This window comes from Pelodiscus sinensis, chromosome 2 (assembly GCF_049634645.1).
Source record: "Pelodiscus sinensis isolate JC-2024 chromosome 2, ASM4963464v1, whole genome shotgun sequence".
In the NCBI taxonomy this organism is placed as follows: Eukaryota; Metazoa; Chordata; order Testudines; family Trionychidae; genus Pelodiscus; species Pelodiscus sinensis.
In genome coordinates, this window is record NC_134712.1 from 244,700,327 (window position 1) to 244,720,433 (window position 20,107).

General features: G+C 51.8%; 2 protein-coding genes across 3 annotated transcripts in view; both read left to right on the forward strand.

The window, feature by feature from the left end:
* RHEB (Ras homolog, mTORC1 binding) overlaps window positions 1-1,514 on the forward strand; it is a 61,028-nt gene extending 59,514 nt beyond the window's left edge. For both annotated transcript variants that reach the window (XM_075922821.1, XM_025180743.2), the window contains one exon: window positions 1,037-1,514. In XM_075922821.1, the coding sequence (XP_075778936.1) occupies window positions 1,037-1,129 (93 nt within the window). In that variant the 3' untranslated portion in view covers window positions 1,130-1,514. The remainder of the gene's footprint in view (window positions 1-1,036) is intronic.
* An 845-nt stretch (window positions 1,515-2,359) lies between these two features.
* Window positions 2,360-18,978, forward strand: LOC142826881 (uncharacterized). The gene is made up of 4 exons (XM_075919836.1): window positions 2,360-2,405; window positions 11,460-11,678; window positions 13,235-15,800; window positions 18,759-18,978. Exons 1-4 carry the CDS (start codon window positions 2,360-2,362, stop codon window positions 18,976-18,978), a joined length of 3,051 nt encoding a protein of 1,016 aa, XP_075775951.1.
* Window positions 18,979-20,107: the final 1,129 nt, after the last annotated feature.

A 20,107-nucleotide genomic window follows, 5' to 3' on the forward strand; every position in this document is an offset into this window, starting at 1 on the left:
AGTGCTGGGGCAGCTGGACAGGCTTTCCCCATTCAGCTGCTGCTGAAACTGACCAGCAGCTGAATAGGGGAACCGGGAGCAGAGCAGCTGGGGTGCTGCCGGGTTGGTCTCGTAGCGCTGCCCCTCGGGGCTGCGGGACCAACCCGGCAGCACCCCAGCTGCTCTGCTCCAGGGGTCCCCGATTCAGCTGCTGCTGAAAGAGATCAGCGGCTGATTCCAGGAACCCCGGGGCAGAGCTGCTCTGCCCGTGGCTTCCTGGAATCAGCCACTGATCTGTTTCAGCAGCAGCTGAATCGGGGACCCCTGGGGCAGAGCAGCTGGGGTGCTGCCGGGTTGGTCCCACAGCTCCGAAGGACGGCGCTACGGGGCCAACCGGGCAGTACCCCAGCTGCTCTGTCCCAGGCGTCCCCAAGAGCAGCTGGAGTGCTGCTGGGTTGGTGCCGTAGCGCCGCCCCTCGGCGCTGCGGGAGCAACCCGGCAGCACCCCAGCTGCTCTATTGCAGGCATCCCCGATTCAGCTGCTGCTGAAACTGACCAGCAGCGGCTGAATCAGGGACGCCTGGGGCAGAGTCGGACTATCGTAAGGGGGGGCTATGAGGGGCCTGGGGTGACATCCTCTCCCACCCCACTCCAGACCCCTCATAGTCCCCCCCTTCTGATAGTCTAGCATATCTGATAATCCGGCACCCCCTGGGTGCTAAAGGTGCCGGATTATCGGAAGTTTACTGTAATTAGTTTGCTTTTGATACTTCAGTTAAAACTTGTTCTCTGAAGAATATTTTTTTTTTTTAAATGCTGCATTCCCTATGTAATCATTTATATTGGGCGGGTTATGCCATTTTCCAAAAAATGGTTTGTGGTAAATATTTTAATTCACCTACATTTCCTATTTAAACAAATGCAGCACAATTCTGGTGAGGCTTTAGTTGACATTGTCAGCATGCAGTTTATTCAAGGAGCCAAAAACTATGTGCAGTTGTTTTCTATTATTATTTATTTATGTATTTATTAAAATAGTAATCTCTCTCTCTTGTAGACTGCTGTTGACGTTTTTAGGAGGATAATTTTGGAGGCAGAAAAGATTGATGGGGCATCTTCACAAGGGAAGTCTTCATGCTCACTAATGTAATTCCACTGCAAAACCTGGGAATACATTCTACCTGAAGAAGCAAACTGCCTGTTATCTTTAAGGATAAACTATATGCTTCTTTTTTCTTCTGTTAACCTGAAAGATTCACAGTTGGAGCCTTTCCCTTCAGATTATGTTAAACTCTGACGCTTGTGTAAATGGCTTCACTTCCATTTTCAAATTTTAAGCAATCATATTTTCAGTTTATATTGTATTTCTTAATATTATGACCAAGAATTTTACTGGCATTAATTTTTCAGTGTAGTTTGTTGGTTAGAATAATCATCAAATGATGCATATTGTTACACTACTCTTAACTAGGCTTGGATATCAGTGTTTCTTTGTGTTAAATGTATACTTGTAAATAAAATAGCTGCAAACCGTATTGTGTTGCTGTTTTTATCTTATTTTAAAACCTCAGTTAATGTAACTTGAAATCAGTTTTCCTACAAACTGACCAGCCTCCAGCCCCCCAGGACTAGTAAAGATGAATGTTGAAGCCAATGTCTAGTTCAGCTTTTTCAGAAACTGCTACAGTGAGCTGAAGCATCCCCTTTAGCAGAAATCCTATGTGCCTGACTACAACCTCAGATGAACCTGTGCATGCCAGCTGATAAGGATGAAGCACTTTGTCATGTGTTAACTTGATGGAGAAAGTGCTAAGGATGCAAATGCAATAATAGATTTTCCAGCACCACTCTTCTTTCCTTAACATGACTCATCTGATAGAGGTCATTCAAATGTATAGCCATAATGAAGGGTTTTTTGACACTTCTATTATAAACTGTTTATGCAGGCTTGTGACTAGCGACATCATTTTGAAAATAGAATAAAATAACAAAGCAATTCTGGTTTATAAATTCAAACTGTTTCTTTTGCAAGCAATTACATGTGCATTTCCAAATGCATTTTTCATTCTGAGACCACGGTTGACATGGATGAAGAATGGTTTCATGTCTGTCCTGTTTTTCAGAGAGTAAAATTGCAGAGCAGCTGGAAGCAATTAAGTTAAATGTTTCCATTCTTGTAAAGGTTCAGAATCACTGACCTGAACTGTGGAAAGTTAAACTTTTAACTATAGTCATATCAGAAATCATAACCAGAACTTTCAAATCTGTAAAGAAGATACAAAGTTTTAAATACGTTTGGGCTAGACATGCTGGATAAGCCTGCCTAGCTGAGGAGACGTCTCATGGGCTTGTTTCTCTAATTCAGCCTATCTTTAGAATAATGGACAACTGTAATGCACTTCCTTCACTGTCAGACCTGTTTCAAGGTGAGGCTAAAAATAGGATGGAAACTTCTAAGGCTTTAACAATCTTCAATTGTTAATGAGACTGGGCTTATACCTGTGATTGCATGCAGGGCAGTGTTCCAGGACAGTCCTTCCTGGCACCATATTCTAACAACCCAACCCCTCTTGGCTGGAGCCACGTTGCTAGGAGTGCCAAGGGAAGCTCCATCCCTGCACTGCCCTTGCTTGGATGCTCAGCCCTCACAACTCCCATTGGCCAGGACTGGGATGGGGGAGGTGGCAACTGCAGGTGAGCACAGAGCTACCTATTACTACTACTACCACCAGCAGCAGCAAATGGGAGAATTTACATGGAGCAGCTCCCCATCTCAACCCCCTACCCCAGCTGTGAGCCCCTCCTGCACCTTAAATCCCTCCCAGACCCTGCATGCTCACCCAAACCTCTGCCATGAGTCCCCTCACACACTAGATCCCTTGGCCCCAGCCTGGATTCCCCTTCCTGTTCCCCAAATGCTTCAGTCCCAGAGCCCTCACCTACTTCTTCACCCATTATGCTTCAACCCACAGTTGCCTCCCACAAACAACTGAGTTTTGGCCCCATTTTGGAGCCTATGAGGCCCCACAATCTAAAAGCCCTGAGCCTGTAGAAGAGTTAATCCAGCCCTGATAGCATGAGGTGTTTGCAGCATAGGAGTGCCAGTCCTATGGCTGATCCAAGGATATGGCAGGACATTTTTCCCCACCTGCTGTCCCCCATTTGCTCTGGGAAGCTGAGCTGCTTTTCCACCCCAGCTTAGTGGGCAGATCTGCAACTGCACAGCATTAGGGAGATAAGTGATGCATCTCCCCATGCAGCAATCAAAATTTTGGCAAGGGCACGGGGGCAGGGCACTTCCTGGCTGCCACCGTGAGTGGCTTATGCCAGCTTGTCTTACTCATCACTAAGCCCTGCAAAGCTAGAGCAGCCCTGACTTACAAAGTAGAAGATGGCTTTGCGGTGTCATAACTAGGCAATAGTTTTGAGATGCCTCCGGCAATAACAATCTTGTTCCTTTCAGGCTTGGTAGGTTGGGAGCTGGGGGATCCCAATCTCTTATTTTCTGGGCAAGCAAGGAGCTGCAGAAGTGAGCTTACTGCTTCTCAATGTCTGCAGTAGCTAGACTGCTCCACTAGCAGCTCCTGTTTAGAGGGGACAGCAGCATGGGCTGAAGCAGGACTACTCAACACGCTGGCCGCATGTGGTGCAGTTTGGGTTTATGTGGCCTGCGTGTGGGATCCTTTGAACATGGTCTCCACTGGGAACACGCTCCATAACAGCGAGGCATCTCTCAGGCGGGGTGAAGATTGAAAGATGCAAGCAGACAGACTGGCTAGTACAGGTAGGCACAGAGGGTTGGTGTTTCTAGCCCCCAGGGAGGAGGTGCCGGGACAGTGTGGGAAGTGCTCTGTATTCATGACCATCAGTGTGAAAACTATTTGCATATATTTGTATATTTATGCAATCACGCTTAAGCTGCGGCACTCGGCATGTGCTGTAAATATCATTGTGGCCTCCCAGGGCTTCCAAAGTTGAGTAGCCCTGAGCTAAAGTCTGCTGGATGGCACAGCAAGTTCTAAGACAGGGGGGAGGGGCAGTTGTTGGCTTTGGGCTTTCTTCAAATCATTCTTTCTCTACATGAAACTCCCACATCCAAACATCTGGCCCCTAATGAGTGACTAGCATTTAGATGTGAAAGCCACAAGGCTGCTATTGTTGAGGTTGGCTTTGTTTTCCTAGAGTAGTCCTCATTTTCTCCACACAGTAGATAGGTAGATTGCCAAGTGTCAGCTCGGAGAAATATTACAAGCAGCATATATATATTTTTTTAATTCAAGCCTGCTTCTGTGATGCAGAAATGCCAAGTATCCATTTTCAGATAAACAATAAAATCTTATACGCCTGCATTTTGCGGAGTGACTGAATAGTTTGCACCATTGGGGTTTTACTAAGGCTACTTGGTATGGTCCTGTGTAGCTTGAGGATGGCTCAGAAACTTGCACTCCCTGATCATGTCTCCAGTGGAGATTCTGGTTTATTGTATGTGTGGCTGGCAGGTTGTAGCCTGATATGTGGTGCATATCCTGTAGTTAGGGAGGAGGAGCAAGCCAAGCTACAGGTGTTACTATTGATATCATCATCGTGGTAGCGCTTGGGAAGGTTACCACCCTTATGCCTCTGTCAAAATTTTAATTGCTAAATGGGATGCACCACGTGTCCCCTCCCTGAAGCTCCAGGTGACCCTCCCTGCACCTCTTCTCCTTGCAGGCACCAGTTGCCCCGGCCATCAGAGTATTTTTATAATCCTAGTGTTCAAATGCAACGTAGGGATGTAAAATTCTGATTAAGGAGTTAACCAGTTAAATGTTGGATTAGCCTAACTGGTTAAGTGGGATCCTGGGCAGGAGAGTGTTCCAGGCTGGCTGGAGTGGACCCTAGCCCATGGGGCTCCTGCTTCTGGCCCTCACACTGGGACTGTTGGTGGCTGGGAGCTGCAGTCCTGTGCGGGGGCCCAGCAGGGCTGGGGCAGCCCTCAGCACGTGCACCACCTCGTAATGCTTACCAGGTAACCGGTTACCATTCACTCCCCTACTTCAAAGTATTTCACAAATGCTGACTGCTCCCCCCCATCCACCCCCTCTCCCCGCCATGAGCACTCTCCTCATTTCACAGATGATGGAGGAACTCTACACAAACAGGTTTAATGAACTGCCCAGGGCCACGGCGTGTCTGTTAGACGTGGAAGTGAAATTCAGGCGTGCTTGGCTTCTAGCCCTGCCTCTCCTCAGGTGTCCCGGTATCCTGAGACTGTCCTTCCTGTTAACATCAAAATGAAACCAAAGGATTTCAGCAACTGTCATCCTGCCCTGAGGCTCTAGAACAAACTCCAAAGCAGGGCGTCAGTTACAAATTGTGTCCATTTTTCATACAGTCCTTCCCTCCATGCTGTTGCGTAGACTGGTGCAGCAGCAGCCTCTGCCTGTAGTGCTCTCTAGAGACAGGATGTAGGCATCATTTCCTGTTTTCTCCTTAGCTCTGCTTCAGCACACGACTTGGATCTATGTAAAGCTGACCAATTGAAGAGAGGGGAAAAATGGTACTTCACAGCATAGCTGGGCCCTGTAATACCCTTGATAGGGGGATGCTCTTAATTTATAACAGATTGTTATATAAATAGCAATGTTAGAAATGCAGATTCTGCTTCATGGCCTAAAACAGTTCAGAGCTTTACCAAACTTAATCTTCAGGGGGTAGCCAAGTTAGTTTGTACAGGTAAACTGAAAAAACAACCAATAGTCTGGCAGCACTTTACAAAACATGTAGATGGTATCATGAGTTTCGTGGGTACAGCCTGCTTCTTCAGATGACCTGAGTGTTGGATGTCTAGGACCAAAATAAAGTGCTACTAGACTATTTGTTGTTTTTTCAAACTTAATCTGTTAGCTCTTTGACTAAGGAGCTGCTCTTTCAACCGGGTTGTTTGGTCTTTCTCTATTTAATTCAGTAATTTCAGCTTGTTAATTTCACTACAGGTTGGCCCTCCATCGTCAGGCACCCTCAGGACCTGTCCAGTCCCAAACAAGGGGTTATGCTGGATCAGGGGAGGGTCCCTCCCAATATAGCCCATGCTGTCTTGCTACTCCAGGCTAGGACTCTAGCCTAGCCCCGCTGCTGCCTGCCTGTGGCTGCCTCTGGGATCAGAGCTCTGCAGCCAGGGATAGAGCGCCCTAGCTGCCACCGGGGACAGTGTGCTGCTGCTGGACCCCCTGCTACTGCCTGGCTGTAGGGGCCAGAGCTCCCTGCTGTACTGCCCACCCCTCAGTGTCCTGCCCTCTGGCTCCTGGATGAGTCTCCTCACCCTCCCTGCCACTCCTGCCCTGTGACCAATCTCCTTATACCTGGGCTGTGTGCTCCAGGAACATCCGTGGTGCTGCTGGATGACAGATGTTATTGGACCAGAGAGTCCCAGTTAAGGGAGGGACAGCCTGTACTTTTTACCTGGTGATTTTGCTGCTTCTGCACAAGCACAGCCCTTCCCTTTGCAAACAAGGAACAGAATCCCTCCAGCATTCGTGCTGAAACCAGCACTTCGAGGGGCACCAGAGTCTCATCTGCAAAAAGGATGCAGATGGGGCAGGACAAAACTATGAAGAACTATCCTTTTAAATAACTCTCCCTGTAATTCACTTTATCCCTTCCATTGGCTCATGATGCCTTGAGGTGTCCAGGGCTGGTCTTGTAAGGAGTATTAGAATTTGCCTTAGCCAGGGCATAGCATAGAAGCCTACTACATACCTACCTTTGGAAAGCCCAGATTTTATTTGCTTGTCTTCAAGTCTGCCCCCTGTATCGCTCCTCTAGAATAATTTGAAAGCTCCCTTCTGGCTATAAAGCCTCTGCTTGCCTACCCTACAAAATAATCCAGTGTGAAATGAGGTTGTATAATTATTTGATTTCTAATGACCTGAGATGTTATTTTTGTAATGCAGGGAAAGTCTGCTGTTTACAATACAGGAGAGTTGGGAGCAAGACAGGAGAAGTAATTCTTCTGCACTACTCTGTCCAGTTCTGGGCACCACATTTCAAGAAAGAGGTGGAGAAACTGGAGAAGGTCCAGAGAAGAGCAACAAGAATGATTAACGGTCTAGAGAACATGACCTATGAGGAAAGAGTGGAAGAACTGGATTTGTTTAGTTTGGAAAAGAGAAGACTGAGATGGGAAATGATAGCAGCTTTCAAATACCTAAAAGAATGTTGAAAGGGAGGAGGGAGAGAAATTATTCTCCTTGGCCTCTGAGGATAGGACAAGAAGCAATGGGCTTAAATTGCAGCAAGGGAGGGTTAGGTTGGACCTTAGGAAAAACTTCCTGTCGGTGGTTAAACGCTGGAATAAGTTGCCCAGGGAGGTTGTGGAATCTCCAACAATGGAGATATTTAAAACCAGGTTGGACAGATATCTATCAGGGATGATCTAGTTCAGGGTTGGGGATCCTAAGGTCTGGGGGCTCAACAGGGGGTGGACTGGCCCGATGGGATCCTGGGAATTTCCTGGTGGGCCGTCGTGTCCACACACCATTGCCCCTCACTCCGAGTGGCTTCACGTCTGTGCTGTATGCGGCACACAGAGCCCGACCTGCCGCATGCACCGCGTGCCAGAGGGCGGGGCTTGAGGGACACGCAGGGGTGACGTCATGGGGCGGGCCATTCTCAACCCATTTCCTGGGCCTATTTTGATTGCCAGTACACTCCTGGGGCAGGATATGGCCCCCGGCTTGCCTGGATCTGGTCCTCCCCAGCTTGGGACCTCCCCCAATATTGGGAAGCTCACACTGGCACTACAGCCTCCCTGCTACCTCCCCTTGGCTCCTGACTGATTTTTTTGTGGGTCAGCGGCTCCTGACCCAAAAAAGGTTCACCACCCCTATCTACGGGGTGGTTGGTTCTGCCATCAGGGCAGGGGACTAAATGAAAGATGGAGGCAACTTCTGTTGTCTGCTTTTAAAACTCCGCTTGAAGCCAACGTGAGTTTGGCCTGCCCAGAAGCATGAGGTTAGCTCCTTGCTGCTGCTCACTTATTTTTTATCTGCAGTAGTGCCTAACTCGGGAGGTGCCTTCCAAGAACAGGAAAGCATCCCTATGAAATGAATACATAATTCCTCATCGTGTTATTTAGGTCATCCCTGGAGCATCATATCCAGGATGCACATCTCGGTCTCCTGAGCCATGTCAGAAAAGAAAGGGCTTTGCCTTTTTATCTGAACGCAAAAATCCAAAATCAAGAGACTTTCCTCTGACAAGCACTAAGCTGTCTCCAGGACCTCGCCGTCCATTGTTCTGTGGCACAGTGGCGTTACACAGGACTCTGGGGAATTGGTCTGGGTGAGCCCTTCCATGAGCTCCTCCTTAAAAGGCTGCATTATGGCTAATTATTGTTTTGTAGTCTTCCCTGCTTTGAGATCTGTGCCCCCGAAACCAAGTGCTTAGCAAGGGAAGCAGCTTGTTTATTCATTTCAGTGTGAGAGTCTCATACAATACATGTCACAGATGCTCTATGAGCACTGACCGGTCCCCACTGTGGGTGATGCACGAGAAATCTGTAGTGTGAGTGTATTGTAGTGTGAGTATATTGTAGTGTGAACAATACACACTGCAGTAGAGTGTGTTGTAGTGTGAATGTGTTGTAGTGTGGACAATATACCCTACAGTCAATGTTGTGTGTAAACAGCACACCTCACTGCAGTGCTTTACGTGCATGTCGCTTTAGTAATACTGGTAGGAAAAAAACGAAGTGGAAGAAAACCAGGAGAATCTGGCAACCTGGCGCCTGGGCAGCAGCAAACAAAATGTCCCTGGGGTCACACCTAGAACCCCGAGGGGCCGCATGTTGCCCACCACTGCTCTGGAGTGAAGAGGACACTGTTTGGCAGTCCACATTGTATCTGGGGAATGCCGCAGCTGCCCACGCTCCCTAACGCTATTCGCTTCTCACTGTACAGTCACTTAAAAACCTCTGTTCTAGAAAGTTTAAAAAAAACAAAGACCCTCTTGGCTTTTCTCATGGTCAGCAGTGTTACTGCTCTTGCCCTGTGAAAGTGGGGCGGGGGTGGGGGAGGTGGCTGTATGGGGTTATGCAGACTTACTGGAAGTTGCCTATAGAATTGCATTGTGCAGGAATGCAGAGTGGGCGAGGGAGGGCTGCCTGGGTATCCATGGGCTCATTTTGATGTTATCTGTGGAGCTGGCCATGGCTGTATTGTGCGAGGATTAACAGCACGGCTGGAGCTGTACAGTGACAGGAGCTGGCCTCATGGAAGCATGAGGGCTCTCAGCTCGCCACTAGCACAACTACCACCCAGCCGTCTCTTCTCGTGCGCTCGTCAGCAATCTGTGCCTGTGGGAGCGTACTGCCCCAGGCAGGGGAATTTCTGTAACATGAACCACAGCCATGTACTACGTTTAATTAACGGAACTTAGAATGAAGACAAACGGTCTGAACAGAGAGTAGATCAGCATCTGCCTGCAGCTCCCCCCCTCTGCTACTTTCCCCTAGCACAGGGGTGTCCAAACTTTTTTCAAAGAGGGCCAGATTTGATGAAGTGAACATGCATGAGGGCCGACCATTTTGCCTGACATTCTTTGAACCATTAAAATTAAATGCAAATTAACTATTTTATGCAAAGTTTATTGCAAATGGCATACTTTTCATTTCGTCACATGGATGACAAATCTAAACAGGTGTTAAATCACTCTGCCTTTCATATCTGAAGGCCAGATGAAAAAAAAATCCAGGAAGCTGAAATATATGTCAGGAACATTGTAAAGTACATTACATATTATTGGTAATAAAGGTTGTCTGTCAACTTTTAAGTTCAAAAAATATGAACAGGAACATAACACCAAGTATACATGTTGTGTCCAAATATATTTATAACTGATTTAGACCAACTGACATTAACTGAGATTTTACAATGTATTCATCTCAATACATATGGATTCGTTGGGGGCCATAAAAGATAGATATTGCCAAATTACCTGGGGGGCCGTATTAAACCGGAACACGGGCCGCAATTGGCCCCCGGGCCGGACTTTGGACATGCCTGCCCTAGCACCTCCGGGAGGGAGGGAAGATGCTAGGATGGGGTGTGCTTGAAGGAAGGGGAGTTAAGAGGCGGGGAAGAGGTGGGCCAATTACAACAGGTTGGGGGAAGGGACGGAGTGGGAGCAGGTTGTGGTGAAGAAGAGGCAGGGCAAGGTGGAAGTTTGGGGAGGAGATAGTGGGGGCAGGATGCAATGTGGGGGGGGGGGTTGAGCATCCCCTGGCCAGAGCAGATGTTGGTGCCTGAGGTGATACTAACAGTCAGCTCTATGGAGGGTGCGTTGTGGCAAGGCAAGCTAAGGAGAAACAAAAGACAAAAATGGTTAACTTACCTTCTTCAGAAGCTGTAAGGAAACTGTCAAAGCATCGTGTAGAGCAGGAAGAGCCTGCACAGAAAAGGGGCATTGCAGACCAAACTTCATTGTGTAAGGAATATGATAAACATTGCGGAAGGACTAGGCAGTGAGGCACAAAGAATGAAAAAGGAAAGTTTTTTTCCAGTTATATTAGAAGTGATAGATTGTAAATCACAAACTGGGAAAAAATTAAGTCTAATTAACTACAAGAACATAGCCTGGAAATGAAAGTAAACCAGACGTCACGTGTATCCAGGACACATGGTTGTTGAAAAGTTTATATTTAAAATTCCAGGGTATATTGCCTTTAGGTGAAATTAAAAAGTAGGAAAAGGAAAAGACATTTGTACTTTCAGAAGAGAAAGACTAAACTGCATAACTGTAGAGAAGGAAGAGGTAAGTAAGTATAGGATAAAATGCTATAGAAATCCCAGTGCAGAAGATATTTCTTTAAGGATTTCTAATATTTGTGAGGCATGGAGAAATTAGAAAGTTTGGAGTTACAAGAAACAGTGAAGAATAATGAAAGCCCCTATACTATATGCTGTTATCTTAATGGTGTAATAAATTGTGGGGAAGTAAGACAACGGATACAATGGCTCTCGCTTACAGAAGTTCACTGATGAAAACAATCTAGTTCTTTTAAATGATGGCATGCAACTAGATTTCCTGCTTAGACCTGGGAATTATAACTGTAGATATTGCAAGTAAATACAGCTAAAACAGAACTGGGAGAGGTCATTTCCCTATGCATATTTTTTTTCAGTGGTAAGTAAGGTAAGGTTGAAGGTAATGGAAAAATGGAGCTATTTACAAGCAAATTGACTGAATTTGTGAATAATCAATGTATGATGATACAGAGAATTTCAATGATAATTTAACAAAGGGATTAATAGTAGCAATGACTGTAATACACTGAAGTACCCTGTGACGGGGCGAACCTGCCCCGCACTGAGCAGGAGGAGGGGGAGCCCATTTATTGGGCAGAACACGCCCCTCCCCCACAGCCCTACTGGGCATGCTCGGAGTGCAGCCTCGCTATAAAAGACTGCTGGGCTGCTCAGTTGGGGCGGACCGCTGAGGAGGCAGGAGCTCCGGCCCAAGCTGCAGGCCCGCCGCCGGACCTGCCGCCAGATCCAGAGCCGGAGGAGGCACCGCTGCGGCTACCACCAGCCCTGGGGCGAGCACGCCCCCAACACCGACGCCCGGTGGCCGTCCGCCCCGCTGCAGAAGACGCCCCTGTGCCCCTGCCCCAGGGACAAGACCGCCGGACGAGGCTGCTGCCAGCAACCCAGCATCGCCAGGTGGGACCTCCGTCGGCTGCCAGATTGGGGGTAGGAAGTAACCCAGGGCAAGGGGCCGGGAAACCCCCCCCCCGGTGGGCTTAGCATGTTTTGGGGGAGGACCCCCCGCTGAGCCGTTGGTGGGAACCACCCACCACCATTAGGGCCCTGGGTTGGGGTCCGGTGGAGAGGGAGGGCCCGGACCCCCCCTACCCCACCCCGCAGTGCTGGACTAGGCCGCGGGGCCTGCTGCGAGTGCTGGACTAGGCCGCTGGGCCTGCTGCGAGTGCTGGACTAGGCCGCTGGGCCTGCTGCGAGTGCTGGACTAGGCCGCTGGGCCTGCTGCGAGTGCTGGACTAGGCCGCTGGGCCTGCTGCGAGTGCTGGACTAGGCCGCTGGGCCTGCCGCGAGTGCTGGACTAGGCCGCGGGGCCTGCCGCGAGTGCTGGACTAGGCCGCGGGGCCTGCCGCGAGTGCTGGACTAGGCCGCGGGGCCTGCCGCGAGTGCTGGACTAGGCCGCTGGGCCTGCCGCGAGTGCTGGACTAGGCCGCTGGGCCTGCCGCGAGTACTGGACTAGGCCGCTGGGCCTGCCGCAAGTGCTGGACTAGGCCGCTGGGCCTGCTGAGATTATAGATTAGGCCCCCAGGCTGGGGGTCAACGCTTTGTTTCCCAGGGGAAGGGGGACGGAGGCGGGCGGTGCCCCGCCACAACTGGTGGAGAATGTGGGCATAATCCCCCCCCCTTGAGTAAAAGGGGGCGCAGAGAGGGGTTTCCTTTTTTTTGGGGGTGCTTTAAAAAAAAAAAAAAAAAAAAAAAGGCCAGGATTTTAGTCGGGCAGGTGCTCGAGGGGGCCCGGGAGAAGATGGGCCCCCGGAAAGGTACTAGGGCGGCTGTGGGGCAGCTCCTGAAGAGTTTGCCCAAGGAGGACAGGGAGTGGATCCGGCGACAGGGGCCCAAGACGTTGGGGCAGGCGGTAGCCCTATTGAGAGGGCACTGGGTTGGCGGAGGAGCCCGGAGGGGGGCAGGCCGCCCAGGGAGCCGCCAGGGAGACCCCGGGAAAGAGAGGGGCACCCCCAGGGCCTGCAGCTATGGGCAAGTACTAGTAGCGGGGGTGCAACCGCAGAAAGAAGGGGGGACAAAGATACTCATCCCAGTTAAGGTGCAAGGGGAGGAGACCACAGCCTTGGTGGATACGGGGTGTGGACAGACACTGATAGAAGAAGACCTAGTCGGTGACCCAGAGCAATGGGGGCCCCCGGTGAGAATGCAGTGTATCCACGGGGAGGTAAGGACGTACCCCACCGCTAAGGTGAGGCTAGCGATCGGGGCGCACGAAGAGAGGTGCAGCGTAGGGGTAGTCCCCCGACTGGCTTACCCCGTGGTAGTGGGGCGGGATTGGCCCCACTTTTGGACCCTACTACAGGGCTACAGGCGAGGGGACCCCGAGGGGGGAGGCCCAGAACAGCCACAGGCAGCGCTAACAGAACTGCCGATGGAAAAAGACCCCGGGGAAGGGACCTCAAGGGGGGCCAGGAGGGGAGCCTCACAACCCTCTCGAATTGACGCCCCCCCCATAGATCCCCAAGAAACTGCTTTCTCCCTGGATGGCGATTTCCTAGAGGAACAAAGGAACGACCCAACCCTCAGCCGGGCCTGGGAGCAGGCGGGAGGACCCGAGTCGAGGGACCGGGCCCCCTTTGGGGGGCCCCAAGGCCCGAGGTTCGAGATACGGGGTGACTTGCTGTACCGCCTGACCCAAGACCCGCAGACCCAAGCCGAGATCTGCCAGCTGCTGGTACCTCAGCGGCTTCGGACGACGGTATTGCGATTGGCCCACGATGTGCCCTGGGCAGGCCACCTGGGCCGGGAAAAAACATTGTGCAGACTAGCCCAGCGGTTCTTCTGGCCGGGAATACATCATGCGGTGAGGGACTATTGTGCATCATGCCCCGAATGCCAGCGGGCTAACCCCGGAGGGGTCCCCCGAGCCCCGTTGGTCCCTCTGCCCGTGGTAGGGACGCCCTTTGAACGCATAGGGTTGGACTTGGTCGGGCCGCTGGAGCAAAGCGCCAATAAGAACAAATACATTCTGGTCATTGTGGACTACGCCACTCGATACCCAGAGGCGATTCCCCTCCGGGTCACGACAGCTCGCGCCATTGCTGACGAACTTTTAAAGGTGTTCGCCCGGGTGGGTCTCCCGAAGACAATCCTAACAGACCAGGGGACCAACGTAACATCCAAGCTGATAACGGAGTTGTGCCGCCTACTGAACATCCATTCCCTGAGAACCTCCGTGTACCACCCTCAGACGGATGGGCTGGTGGAACGGTTCAACAGGACACTGAAGTCAATGTTGCGGAAATTCGTCGACGACGACCCCCGACAGTGGGACAGATGGTTGCCCGCTCTTCTCTTCGCTGTAAGGGAGGTCCCCCAAGCCTCCACGGGATTTTCCCCATTCGAATTATTGTATGGCCGGCGACCGCGGGGAATTCTGGACTTACTGAGAGAGACTTGGGAGGGACAAGAGAGACGCGCCCAGGGGACCATCCACTACGTGTTACAACTACGAGAGCGGTTAGAAGAATTGGGCCGGCTAGCCCAGGAGAACCTGCGGACGGCGCAGGAAACACAAGCACGCCACTACAACCAAAAGGCGAAGATGCGGAGCTTTCAACCCGGGGATCGGGTGTTACTCTTATTGCCCTCCTCGGAGTCCAAGCTATTAGCAAAATGGCAAGGACCCTTCGAAGTCGTGCGGAAGATCGGGCCAGTCGATTACGAGGTGAGGCTACCAGGGCGGCGGAAAGATTTACGAGTGTACCATGTAAACCTCCTGAAGGCCTGGAGGGAGAGGGAAGCAATGATGATCACCCCCTTCCCCCCAGAGGACGAGTTGGGACCACAAGTGGGAGCCTTGAGGGAGGACCCCCAGGTAGATGTTGGGCAAGACCTAAAGGAGGGACAAAAGCAACAGCTACAAGAACTCATAGCGCGATTCCCACATGTGTTGTCCGCTAAACCAGGAAGGACCCCGTTAATTAGCCACCACATTGCCACAAAACCGGGGCAGAAAGTACGGGACAGTCACCGTCCCCTGCCCAGGAAGATGTGGGACACCGTGCGCCAAGAACTAAAAGAAATGTTGGCCCTAGGGGTGGTGGAAGAATCCCGCAGCGAGTGGAGGAGCCCCATAGTGCTGGTCCCCAAGCCCAATGGCTCAGTGAGGTTTTGCATCGACTTCCGCAAGGTGAACGCCATCTCCCAGTTCGATGCTTACCCCATGCCCCGGGTAGATGTACTACTAGAACGCCTGGGGAGGGCCAGATATATTTCGACCCTGGACCTCACTAAAGGATATTGGCAAATCCCGTTGACACCGAGGACGAAAGCCAAAACAGCATTCCCAACCCCTTTTGGGCTCTACCAATTCACGATGATGCCTTTCGGACTGCATGGAGCCGCTGCCACATTTCAGCGGCTGATGGATCAAGTCTTGGCACCCCACAATGCGTATGCAGCGGCGTACATCGATGATATTATTGTGTACAGCGAAGGATGGGAGGAACATCTAACCCACTTAGAGGAGGTATTGAAGGCCCTAGGGGAAGCCAGGTTAACAGCGAACCCGGCCAAATGTCACCTAGGGAAAGAAGAGGTAACCTACTTGGGGTATACGGTGGGGAAGGGACAGGTGAAACCCGTAATAGATAAAATCCAGGCCCTCCGAGAATACCCCACTCCCACCACGAAACGACAGGTGAGGCAGTTCCTGGGGTTGGTGGGGTATTACCGGCGCTTTGTCCCTAACTTTTCCACCATAGCAGCCCCCCTGACGGACCTGACCAAAAACCAACACCCGCGGCGGGTAGAGTGGTCAGCAGAGTGCGAGAGGGCGTTTCAGACCTTGAGGGACCACCTTACCCGGGGACCGGTATTAGCCCAGCCGGACTTTGACAGGCCCTTCATCCTACAGACGGATGCTTCCGAGGTAGGACTCGGGGCCGTGCTATCCCAGGAGGTAGAGGGAGTAGAACACCCGCTGCTATACTTAAGCCGCAAGTTGTACCCGAGGGAAACCCGGTACTCCACCATAGAGAGGGAGGCACTGGCCGTGAAATGGGCCGTGGACGCACTAAGGTATTATTTACTGGGGAGTACCTTTTTGGTAGTGACGGATCACGCCCCTTTAAGGTGGTTGCAAACAATGAAAGACACCAATGCGCGTATCATGCGCTGGTACCTAGCCTTGCAGCCATATTCGTTTCAGGTGGCGCACCGACCAGGGAAGGTGCACGGCAATGCAGATTTTCTTTCGCGCATAGCTCCTAAAGAGGAGCCACCGGAAAGAAACCTTTTAAGGGGGGAGGTGTGTGACGGGGCGAACCTGCCCCGCACTGAGCAGGAGGAGGGGGAGCCCATTTATTGGGCAGAACACGCCCCTCCCCCACAGCCCTACTGGGCATGCTCGGAGTGCAGCCTCGCTATAAAAGACTGCTGGGCTGCTCAGTTGGGGCGGACCGCTGAGGAGGCAGGAGCTCCGGCCCAAGCTGCAGGCCCGCCGCCGGACCTGCCGCCAGATCCAGAGCCGGAGGAGGCACCGCTGCGGCTACCACCAGCCCTGGGGCGAGCACGCCCCCAACACCGACGCCCGGTGGCCGTCCGCCCCGCTGCAGAAGACGCCCCTGTGCCCCTGCCCCAGGGACAAGACCGCCGGACGAGGCTGCTGCCAGCAACCCAGCATCGCCAGGTGGGACCTCCGTCGGCTGCCAGATTGGGGGTAGGAAGTAACCCAGGGCAAGGGGCCGGGAAACCCCCCCCCCGGTGGGCTTAGCATGTTTTGGGGGAGGACCCCCCGCTGAGCCGTTGGTGGGAACCACCCACCACCATTAGGGCCCTGGGTTGGGGTCCGGTGGAGAGGGAGGGCCCGGACCCCCCCTACCCCACCCCGCAGTGCTGGACTAGGCCGCGGGGCCTGCTGCGAGTGCTGGACTAGGCCGCTGGGCCTGCTGCGAGTGCTGGACTAGGCCGCTGGGCCTGCTGCGAGTGCTGGACTAGGCCGCTGGGCCTGCTGCGAGTGCTGGACTAGGCCGCTGGGCCTGCCGCGAGTGCTGGACTAGGCCGCGGGGCCTGCCGCGAGTGCTGGACTAGGCCGCGGGGCCTGCCGCGAGTGCTGGACTAGGCCGCGGGGCCTGCCGCGAGTGCTGGACTAGGCCGCTGGGCCTGCCGCGAGTACTGGACTAGGCCGCTGGGCCTGCCGCGAGTGCTGGACTAGGCCGCTGGGCCTGCCGCGAGTACTGGACTAGGCCGCTGGGCCTGCCGCAAGTGCTGGACTAGGCCGCTGGGCCTGCTGAGATTATAGATTAGGCCCCCAGGCTGGGGGTCAACGCTTTGTTTCCCAGGGGAAGGGGGACGGAGGCGGGCGGTGCCCCGCCACATACCCCAAAATCAAAAATTCACTTACGTGGAGGAACAAGGAATGCAAAATGATAGTTAAAGAAAGAAACAAAGCCCAAACAAAAGCCCTGACAGTTAGGAAGTTTTTCCGAATGTCCAACCTAAACTTCTCTTGCTGCAGTTTAAGCCCATTGCTTCTTGTCCTATTCTCAGAGGCCAAGGGGACAATTTTTCTCCCTCCTCCTTGTGACACCCTTTTAGATACCTGAAAAGTGCTATCATGCCCCCTCTCAGTCTTCTCCTTTCCAAACTAAGCAAACCCAAATTTTCAGTCTTTCTTCATAGGTCATTGTGACGGCATGAGCCCGTCCCCTCGCTTCGGTGCCGCCGCCGCGCCCAGGGTGCTGATATCAGCGGCTGTACCACGCGACGCACCCTGACACTGCTCTGCATGCTCCAGAGGCCTGGCGGGGGGTTTAAATGTGGCGCTGGGGCAGCCGGAGAGGGGGAGGCGTGGAGGAAAAGGAGAGCAGAGCGAGGGGGCAGTGGAGAGAAAGACCTCTACCCTGACTGGTCCGGAGAAGCGGGGGAAGGAAGCCTAGGAGGGCAACCCCGGGGAAGGGTTGTGGGAGAACAAACTGGGGGCAACAACCCCGGTGGATGACCTCCCGGCATCAGCAGCCCCAGACCTGGGGCGCCAGGGTCCCTGATGCCTGATATTAGGGATGAAGACTCAGCTAGGACCGAGGGACAACCGCCGCTGCCACAGCATTTAACCATCGTAGGCAAAAGCCCAGGACGGGGGAATCGCCGCGGACGACGAATCCCCCGAGAGGGGTGGTGAATGTGTTGGTTTGACTCACCATTCAGGTATGACCCTGTGGCTGTACCTTTGAGGGTCCTGGGGCTTGGCGCTCGGGAGCACAGGTGGTGAGTCTTGCCCACATGCTCAGGGTTCAGCTGATCTCCATATTTGGGGTCGGGAAGGAATTTTCCTCCAGGGTAGATTGGCAGAGGCCCTGGAGGTTTTTCTCCTTCCTCTGTAGCATGGGGTACAGATCACAGCTGGAGGATTCTCTGTATCTTGGGGTCTTCAAACTATTTGAAGGCTTCAATATCTGAGATATAGGTGAGAGGATTATTCTAGGAGGGGGTGGGTGAGATTCTGTGGCCTGCATTGTGCAGGGGGTCAGACTAGATGATCATAATGGTCCCTTTTGACCTTAAAGTCTATGAGTCTATGAGCAGGAGGACAAAGCACTTCCTGCAGGTCACATGGGGAGAGGAGCGCATGATGGCCCTGGGGTTGGACTGCCATTTACATCATGCCCCCACTATGGGGAGGCACCAGTTAAATATGGGGCACCCTGGGGGAGGGGGTGTAAAAGGGTAGAGTGGGGGCAGGGCACAGGATGAATGGGGGAGGTTGAGAAATCAGTGCCTATGTAATAACCTATAACAACAAATATTAATAGGGAAAAGCATGAAAAGAGCAGAGACACAGAGTAACTGACGTAGTCTAAACAAAAAGTCCAAATTCACATGATTCATGGACTGAGTTAATATTATGCTTGTTAAAAACAAGAGAGAGAGCTGATGACAAAGTTAATGAGCCAAAATTGGTTCCTTGACTATTAGCCTAATTGGTAAACAAAATAACGAAGGGATGAGCTATTCCTCCCATCAGTCCTTTTTTTAAAGTCCTTACGAGAGAGATTTTTGTGAGGAAAGTACAAAAAACCTGAAAGAAAAACAGATGGAAAGAACAGACAAAAGTTACTGGAATGAGCTTCATCCACTGTTTCCTGGGACCCTGGGCCTTCACCATCCTGACCCCGAGAAGCATCTTGACCAGAATGAGAATGACCTAGATGACATTGCCACCTCCGGGGCTCAAGCTGCATTCCAGACACCACCTTGAATGACAGCTCCCTCCTTTAATACCATCTGAGAGGCTGTCAGAGAAAGGTTTTTTCCATCTGATACAGGTCTTCCATAACATCAGCAGACACCCCAGCCCATTTCAGCTAACTTTACTTTTCCCCAAAAAAGGCAGTTACTCGCATCTTTAAGATCAGCTAAGAGATTGTGAAAAAAATGTGTGTGTGTGTGTGAGAGAGAGAGAGAGAGAGAGAGAGAGAGATTTCTTCTAAAAACAGTCTACAGCTAAAGGGTGCAGGGACAAAGGATGTTGTTAAAAAAAACCTTACTTAATATTTTACATGTCAAATACTTTAACTACTCTTCCTTCTTTTCTGTGGCTTTAAGAAAAAATGTAAAGGATTTTAATGTGCTAAGCAGGCTGCAGTCTCTGTATACCAAGCCCTGGATCTTGTGTATCATTGTTTATTGTTGAACAGTGACTGGGTTATGATAACACCTTTAGGCCAGCCCATATATTCCATCTGCATTGAAACAACAGGCTTCCAAATGCATTAAACCTAGCCGAGTAAGGTTTAATTTAGGTTGGTATAACTATTTTGCTCGAGCATATGAAAAATCCAGAATCCTTACCCACCAAAGTGCCTCTTGAGAAGGTTAAGTACCTGTGCCAGTGGGAGAAAATCTCCCATTGGTATAGGTAGCGCCTTAGCTGGAGTGCCACAGTGGAGCAGCTACAGTGGTGCAGATGTGCCACCGCAGTATTTTACATGCACACATTGCCTCCCCCATCCTCAGCACACAGTGCAGAGAGCCACTGAGAGCCTGCCTTAGGGTCCTGCCGGGCTGCTGACTAAGAGCTACTTAGGTAAGCACCTCCTGGCCAGAGCCTGCCTCTGGCACCCCAGTCCCCTCCTACACCCCAACTCCCTGCCCCAGGTCACCACTGTCTCCTGCCCCAGCTCATCACCCAAATCCTCTGCACCTCCTCCTATATCCCTCCCCTAGGCTGGAATCCTCTCCTGCACCCATACCCACTCCTGCTCTCCCAATTACCTGCCTAGCTCACAATCCCCCTTCTTCACCCAAACTCCCTCCCACACCCCATACCATCTCCTGCACCCCAGTTCCCTCCCCCAAACTCCCTTCTGCACCCAACCTCCTTCCCA

Excerpts from the sequence above, each read along its gene's own strand:
- LOC142826881 (XM_075919836.1), top strand. The coding sequence starts at position 2,360 with ATGGACAACTGTAATGCACTTCCTTCACTGTCAGACCTGTTTCAAG. Across the intron at positions 11,679-13,234 it reads CAGCAACCCAGCATCGCCAG|ATCCCCAAGAAACTGCTTTC; the intron begins GTGGGACCTCCG and ends CCCCCCCCATAG. Across the intron at positions 15,801-18,758 it reads TGGGCCGTGGACGCACTAAG|TCCTTACGAGAGAGATTTTT; the intron begins GTATTATTTACT and ends CTTTTTTTAAAG.